Below are 9,039 nucleotides of genomic sequence, written 5' to 3' on the forward strand. Positions count from 1 at the left end.
CAAGGGCATTTTAGTAATTTTATCCTCTAAATAATTTCCTTTTTATTATTTTAATCATGTTTGGGTGTTTCGGTCCAATGAGGTTCACCCACTCTATTCTCTATGTCCATCACTCTTCCATTAGGTACCGTTTGGTACGTGAGACGGGACGGAATGCAGTGAGATGAGGTGTTCCGTTCCACATTTGGTGCGTCAAAAACAGTTGAACATGCTGTCATATGCAACGAGTTTTGGCTGAATTTTCGTTCCACCTATCCCGCCGAAACGAGCGGTTCTCCAAATCATAAAACAAACCCTAAATCCATTCTTTGCCGCTGCCTTTCTCTTCCCATAGACTTCCTCCTCATCCTTCCTCTTCATCCTCTCTCGTAGCCGCCGACTACACGCAGCAGCACGGAGCCACTACTGTCGAACTGCAAATTGACCATTTTGATAGCTTATTCAATCTTAGTTTTTTACTTTAATCGATGAATCTTTTCTGATTCAATTTTTTTTGTACTTGTTTTGTTTCATTGTTTTTCATTTCGGTTGAAAGTTTTCTAGGTTTTAATTAATTGGGGTTTTCTTTTTTATCTTTTGCTGCTGATCTTATTTATTCAAGGGCGGCATAATTTCTGGGTTTAATCGAACAATAGAAAATAAATCCTTTAGCATGAATTTGAGGACATAAATATGTAGAGTAGTTTCTGCTATATTTATTTGTCATCAGCTTTGATTTGTTAATTACTGGGTTTTGTTAAGATTTGTGCAACTGGGAGTGCAAGTGCATAGATCTAACATGCCAATTTGAGATTTTCTGAATTAGAAGTGAAGCATGGAGCAAACAAATGTAAGACCCCACTAGGGGGGTGGAAATGTGACCTCCAAGGCTCGAAATAAAAAGTACAGAATTTTAATGAGGCCACATTTAGTTTCTGCTTAAGCGTTATGTTAGACATTTCTTCCTGATATGGAGGAGTTTGTATTAAGTTGATATTGGGATGATGCTGTTTCTTAGTTTTTGAGAACATGTATAAATAATAGTTAAAAAGTTCAACTTTGATTTGTATGGCTGTTTTATCTTAATTAATATGGGCAAAACCTCGGACACGATCGAGGTCGATGTTGAATGCCTCTTTTTTGCCGTGTCCTCTTATTTGCATGAATGTTGAATGCCAGCGTGAATGAGTGTGTGCAAACTCACACTCTTTGACAAGTCAAAAGTAAAACCCTGAAGAAAGACTAATTAAGAGTTAGCGAATTGGATACAGAGTCTCACATTTGGGGCAATTCATGCCTTTGTTCGTCTCAACTCTCTTTGTTTCATATTTAACAAATACTCTTTTACATGTCAAACTTACACTCGTTCGCATGTTTTTCATTTTTTTTTTTTGCAATTGTGTGGATACAATTTTGTATTTGGTTTGTGTATTTAAAACCTAGTCCACTTGCTGAATATTTTCTATTTCTTTTGAGCTTCCAGTATACCAATCATGTTAGATTGTTGGGGAATTCAGCCAAAAGGCTTTCTAGATATAGACGCTTTCTACGTTGGATGACTCACGCAAACCAGATTTCATTAAGATGTTTTATGGATGGCCTCTGAGTATTTGGGGGTTTAGTATGATGAACTATATCAACGTCTAGTGCTTTCATTATTGCTTTAGCAAGACATTATTATTATTATTATTATTATTTTATGTTAGGATGAATATTTAATTTGGGATATTTCATGTTTAAGTTCAGGATATTCCATTTTCTTTGTTTAAGTTCTGAATGTTTACCTCATTTTTTGTTCCTACTCACTTTGTTAAGTATATTCTTGTATTTAGTATGCAACTTTCGAACACAATGTGATCATGTGGCGCCATGTTTACATAGTTGACCCATCAAGTTTTTATATAAGCATATAATAGTGTTTGACTCTGAGTTCATTATACATATCCACATACAAAGTATGTAGATATGTATGGAAGCCTACTTCCGGAAAACAAAGACTCATAATTTTTACGTTGATACTGTACATATTGTTTGAATGTTGCCTCTTCACATCATTGATCCAATAAGCTTCAACCATGTTGAAGCTAATCATGGTATTATTATAAAAATGACGGAATGGTTGGACTGAATGAAGCCCATACCGCCCATATTAGATGCGAGGTTGAACTCATGGTCAACATTCTTAGTAATCTTCAAGCAATTATCCATGACCCTGAGGTCAGCGAGATGAAATTCATGGCATAACATATCTTCGGTCATATGCTAGTGCAAAAAATATATCATAGATAAGCAGATATGTGTTCAAATATGAACAAGTTCTAAAAAAAAAAAAAAAAAAAATTGTCCCGTCCCTTCCTACACATGAACATTGCACCAAACAACAGATGGAACATATGTAAGTTAATTATTTAATCTTTTGATTCCGTTCCGTCCTGCATGTACCAAACATAACACGGAACATCCATTCTATCATGTCCCGTTCCATGCCATTTCATGCCGTTCCGTTCTGTCCCATATATGTACCAAACGGTACTTTAGGACTCCACCTAATTTTTCTCTCTCATTTCTCATTCTTCTCCGAGACAACACACAAACACCATAGCGGCTTCACCACCATTCACCATCAAAATCGATCCACCCAACCACCATCACTACTTTCCCGATAAGTTTCTCATTGATTTCGACCAAAGAAAGCCATGTGGTTACAACCATTGGATTTCTCTTGTCATGTAGATTGATTTTGACATATTGCATGCATGAAATGGTTGATATTTAATGTAGATAATTGATAAGGGAAACGTTTCTAGTTTCTGATGAGTTACCTGATATCTGAGAAGAGGTTCCAACCAAATGGCAAGGAATGTTCGAGTGTGATTTTTTATCTTTGTATTCGTCTCGATGCAAAGAGTTAAACCCAACTCCTTGAACAGAGTTTGGACGACGGATGGTTGATAGGTGACGAAGCGAAGAAATTTGGCAAAATTTGCAGAAATCGGTAATTGCAGCGACGACCGGTTCGAACCCAGTTCAAGTGCTTGAACCGAAATATTCCAAGGTATATTCTTTTTTAATATTCCGTTAGATACTAACTAAATTTTGTCTTGCGACAGAATATTCCTTTCTCTGGTCGTACCTCAGCCACTGGTGCATGGCGGGGTGTGGAAGCGCGTTGTGCCCTTCCGCCGGCGTGTGGCGGTGCGTGGAGGTGTTTGGCAACCTCCCGCTACCACATGGTGGTGCGTGGAGGTGCATGCATCAATGCGTAAGAGAATTAAGGTCCTTCATTTGATTTTTCGACGTGCTAAATCTGATTCCGCCTTCCATTTTTCCAATAATTTAGTATAATTTTTCTAATTGCCGTATTTCGTGCAAATACATGCCTTTACTTTTGTCCATATTATTTATTAGTGTGGTTTCATATTTAGGTGAATCATATATCGAGGACCTTCGAAGCCCCCAAGGTGGCTTCGATTTGAGAACATGTTTGTGAGTGAGTTTGTCTTCCTAAACTGTCATATTATACGTTTTCTGAAGTGCTTTTATGATATGCTTTCACATCATACTTTGCCTTACTTTTACTTTAGCTTTTGTGAAGTTTTATGTGATCTTATTGGTTGTGATCAACAGGCTTCGTGAACTTTTATTGGGAAACATTTTACTACAATGCATTGCTTTCTTGGGAGTTATAATGGCCTTGCGATATTATTATTAGTGATACGTTGGTTTGAGTTATTATCCATGGAATGTTTTCATGTGATTTACTTGTTTATCATGTATGCTTACACGGTGTATATAGATTCTTTATTTATTTAATCTATCAACTATGTTCCTTGTACAACCTCCCCACTTGGAGACACAATCCAAAACCAAATTCCATTTTTTATATCACATCAATAAGAGCATAACTGTAGTGCACACATCAGTAAACTGCAAAATATGCATTGTACCATTTATAACCAATAGTAATGGTATACAATTTACTATAGTTTAATAAGAACAAGCAAAGTAAAACTACCCTACAACGTAGGATGTCCGCACTATTGCCACGCTCACTCGCTCTTCTCAACGTACACCTTGCACTTGCTATGACCTAAGGGGGTGCAAAACAAAGTGAGTGGATCAAGATCATTAATCAAGTAAAATCGTTTACTAACCCCCGTTTTGTAAAACATATATTTTATATAGTTGGAAAACTACATAATAGTATTTACTACTATAATAGTAAATGAAAATCACAATCAAATCATCAATCGAAAACACTCCAAGTGATAGTTCAGAAATCATACATGTATTCAACTAATCACACTAGCATCTACTATCATAAGTATAGCATGCAGGGTATGCTAGCCTCTACTAGCTAAGTTCTCTACTGGTAATAATATTATTCCTAGCTTCTACTAGAAAAGTAACACGTGCAAATAACATGCAAATTTCTAGTTTCCTTGAGCTTGTCTCAGATCGAGCCTTTTATGCCCCTTTCTTCCTCCGTTGCTTATCCCTGTCGTCATTTCTTCACCACCGACTTTAATACTAGGCCCATGGCGTCTCCTATCGACGGTGCACTTTGGTGTTAGGTGTTATTAAAGTGTTTTTAGCATTAATTGGTAGGATTATAGGGACACTTTTTGCTCGGGTAGCTTGCTCATCTCTATTCTTCATTCATCCAATTTGTTTATGGGTTCTTTTTTTTGGTTGTGGACTCGAGCATAAATGTTTGTATTTTCTTTTAGATTATGCTTGTTTTCGGACTCGTTTTATTTACTCCAAGAATCTACAAGTCCATATCGTTGACTCCGACCCATCCGTCACTTTAGCTCAATTCCAACCGTCCATTCTTCCTTCTCACACGCGCTTCTTTGCCCTGCGCGAAGCCGCATCCCGCCCTTAGAATATGCCACGTGTACCCCGCTTACTTTATCCGTCCCCGACTTTAGTAACCCTAGTCGCATCTATATATATCCACACCTCTTCTCCCTCTTTCTCTCTCCCTCTCCTCCCTGTTCTCTCTCTCTGTCTCTCTCTTCCGTCTGCAATTTTCGATTTCTTCAAAGCTTCAAATCAACCAAGAAACTACCAATTAGGGTTTCGTCTTCGGAGCTCCGATTTTGTATGCGGGATTATATGAGCGTTTTGTATAGCATTCTGTGGATTCATTGTGTTGCAATTCAATGGCGGAGCGGAGGTTCGGTATAGGCTATGCTTTGGCGCCCAAGAAGCAGCAAAGCTTCATCCAAGAGTCGCTGGTCGACCTAGCCAGATCGCGGGGCATCGATCTCGTTCGGATCGACACTGAGCGCTCGCTGGCAGATCAGGGGCCGTTCGACTGCGTGCTGCACAAGCTCTACGGAGACGATTGGAAGCGGGAGCTGGCGGAGTTCAGGGTCAAGAACCCTGACGGGGTTATAATCGACGCGCCAGAGGCAATCGAGCGCCTGCACAATCGGATTTCCATGTTGCAGGTGGTTTCGGAGCTGAGAATCGAGCACGAGAGCGACACGTTTGGGATTCCAAAGCAGATTGTAATATACGACAAGGAAACGCTGTTTGATCGCCAGGCGTGGGAGGGTCTAAAGTTTCCGGTAATCGCGAAGCCACTGGTGGCCGACGGCAGCGCCAAGTCGCACAAAATGGCGCTGGTTTTCAACCACGATGGTCTCGACAACCTCAAGCCCCCAATTGTGCTTCAAGAGTTTGTGAACCATGGCGGCGTCATCTTTAAGGTGTATGTGGTTGGAGGGTATGTCAAATGCGTGAAGCGTAAGTCGCTTCCGGATGTTTCCGAAGAAGAGAAATTGGGGAGCTTGGATGGCTTGATGTCGTTCTCACAGATATCGAATCTTGCAAACAATGAGAGAACTGATGACAAGTATTACAAAATGATGCAGCTGGACGACACTGAGATGCCGCCGCAGAGTTTCATCACTGATATTGCAAGGGGCTTGCAGCAGGCAATGAAGTTGAACTTGTTTAACTTTGATGTGATTCGGGATGCGAGGTTTGGGAACCGCTATTTGATAATCGACATTAATTACTTTCCTGGGTACGCCAAAATGCCTGGATATGAGACTGTGTTAACGGACTTCTTTTGTGACATTGTGCAAAAGAAAGAGAAAGATGGGGTGGAAAGCACTGGTTTGGATAGTTACGAGGTTCTTAGCTGCGACGATGAAGTGAGGAAGATTGTAAGTTGTGATGGAGATGATGGGGGTGATCTTAACTTAGAAGAGGAGAACCGAATTCAAGTTTAAAAGGCAGTGTGGCCTCTTCGTCTGATGGTTGGCTGGCAGGTTATTTGGTGATTCATGGGCGAAGTTGAGCTGCACATTAGGTTTAGATAGCAGTTGGGGTACAGTGCTGAAATGCGTAGGTTGGCTCTTGGTTTTAGCTTTAACTTCTTGACAAGATTACATGAAGTTCAGTGTTGATCGTGTATATTCCATCCACCAATGCTCTGGAGAAGGTACTTCTCAAAATACTCTGCTGAAGTTTTAGCCTTTTAGGAAAGTCAAGTTGTAATCTGAGGCTTTAAAGTCTTTCCTTGCCTAGAAGCTGTTTTAGTTTGTGCCATAGGCACCATTTAGTTAATGGATTTTGGCCTTTTTGTTAATGATTTTTTCATTTTTATTCTTTTATGCTTTTTAGTTTCTGTTGAATTTATTGAATTTATGATACTTTTTTCTCCTGTTCTTGAAGTAATTTGTTCTCCTGTTGTTTAATCTGGCTTGAATGGATTGCATCAAAAGGTATCTAATTAATGCTCTGTCAATCAAATTTTATCAGGAAAACATTTGACACAGTAACTTTCTTTATAACCCTTGGTTCGTTTTGTATGTTGGAATCCTCATATCTAAAAAAGGGAAAGAGAAGACATAATAGATGGAAATACTTTCATGAAAATCCAAGTCTAGCTTACGATTCGACCCTCACTTTTGTCATTACATTGCCTTTTCTGTTGTAGGCTAGTGATCCATGGTCTTTCCCATGCCACTTGAGAATCAGAAGTTTATTAATTATTAAACTCTTCCTTTTTAGTTTGAAATGCGAGTGTTATTGGACTATTGGATAAAAGAAATGGTTGTTGCCCTAGGTTTTACTTTATTAGTCTGGCAAGAGGCATGTTCAGTTGCTTTGGTGTAATGTGTTACTTTCTGATCAAGCTTTTGTCATATATACGCCACTTTGTATTAATTCATGTTAGGCATTTAGCGTTTTTTCGTATGTTTTGGAAGGTTATTAAAGACGGAGTGCATCTAGCGTGCCTTGATGTTTTGATTTCACTAATAATAAAGTGTGATCCCAGATTCCCTTTTAAGGTTTTGTGTTGACTTCAGAGAAATGAACTCTAAATAACACATTTATTTTGGCATTTATGTAAGGTTTAGTTGTTTTTAAGGTTTTGTGTCGACTTCAGAGAAATGAACTCTAAATAACACACATATAGTATGGCATTTATGTAAGATTTAGTTGTTTTTAAGGTTTTGTGTCGACTTCAGAGAAATGAGCTCTAAATAACACACATATATTATGGCATTTATGTAAGGTTTAGTTGTTTTTGGATATTATTTCTTCGATTAGTTAGTTCTAGGGTTAAGGAATAAATAAGAATCATCAGATGGTTGTTGAAACAAAGTGGACCCAAGATGAAATAAGTTTCTAGGTTGGATCTGTGTTTCTATTCACTAACGGTTTGTATATTGACTTTGTATACCAATAGGAGGGGTTGACCCGCATGTTGTTTTGGTGAGTTGTTATTAGTAACGGTTTCTTCTGTATTATCCATATATACCATGCCGTTGGTGGAATTATACGTATAAGTGGTTTATAGATTTGTCACTAGGATTCCCCTGGCTTGTACTCGTGTTAGTTTCTGACTTTTAACTGTGTTGTATGAGCACCATGTGCTGGCTAATAGAATATCCAGTGGTAGAAGCACTGTGTGCTCGATGCGTGTAGGATTCCAACGCGTGTTTGCTAGTTGTTCAAAGTTCAGAATCGTGAGCGTTGCCCACAGTATTGAAGTGTATGGTTCTTTTGTTAATTTGGTAGTAGGTGTCAAAACCACACCGCTTAGAAGAGACTAGGTTGCGTAGGAACAATTTTCTTATGTCATTTCCCCTCTCCAGTTACCCTCTTTCAAATACAAAAAGAGACAATACTGGTACCTGGCGAGTGGAAGCCACGTATTAATGTGGTAAAATGATAGTGGTTTATATGTGAAAAATTCTCGGCTCAGTGAGTCCTTTCTTCCGTGATGAACTGTTGGCACCAGTCCTACATTTTGTCTCTGTGGACTGAGGAGAAAGTGGGGCTCAGTGGGAAAAGTTGGAATGCAATTGAATTTGTTTAGTCAACAGCAAATATATTAAATGCTTTGCAAGGATATGTCAATATCCAATTGCTGAAAATATCTCTCCTAGTGGCTTACTTCCTTTGTCTGAAATCCATGCATCAGCCCGTAATGCTCCACGGTTGAGGAATTAATAATATTAGAGTTAATTCTTTACAGTGAACCTTGTAGTGGGACTGGTTTCTCTAGTACTCATTTGTCCTGGCCAATTCGATGACCCATCCTTTGCTGCTCTAAGGTGAGTATTCCTAATCTATTTTTCTCCTATCACCAAGGAGTTATCTGTATCCTGTTTCCAAGAAGATTGGTGAACTAAAACTCTAGATGTCGGTTAATTTGAGACAATTGATGCAGAATAGATACTTCTCAAAGTGTGCCTGGATTTTGATTGATACACATTTGACATGATACTTTCTGGATTCTTCTGGGTGCATATCCAAATACTTCACAAACATATGCAGAGTTGGCGGAAGGTTTTTACTTTGCTTTTTTCTTTATTTTCCTTCTTTGTTCAGTTAGTTATTAGTTTCTTTTTCAAGTCACTCTTCTTTTAATGTGAGTAAGTGTTGATCTGTGAAGGATAGAATAACCTTTGTCTATCACGTCCGTAAGTTGTATATATCTACCTACTGAGAGTTTTCATGAAATGCATAATCACTAATACACATTTTTGCTACTCCTTTGAATGTTCATGCATTGCATAATTTTATGGG

At 38.6% G+C, this 9,039-nt stretch overlaps 1 protein-coding gene across 1 annotated transcript; it reads left to right on the forward strand.

Annotated features, from left to right (window-relative positions):
- Positions 1-4,982: 4,982 nt before the first annotated feature.
- Positions 4,983-6,658, forward strand: LOC137731322 (inositol-tetrakisphosphate 1-kinase 1-like). Its single transcript, XM_068470425.1, has one exon. It carries the CDS (start codon positions 5,148-5,150, stop codon positions 6,225-6,227), a length of 1,080 nt encoding a protein of 359 aa, XP_068326526.1. The 5' UTR covers positions 4,983-5,147; the 3' UTR covers positions 6,228-6,658.
- Positions 6,659-9,039: the final 2,381 nt, after the last annotated feature.

The sequence above is a fragment of the Pyrus communis genome, chromosome 4 (assembly GCF_963583255.1).
Source record: "Pyrus communis chromosome 4, drPyrComm1.1, whole genome shotgun sequence".
Lineage (NCBI taxonomy): Eukaryota > Viridiplantae > Streptophyta > Magnoliopsida > Rosales > Rosaceae > Pyrus > Pyrus communis.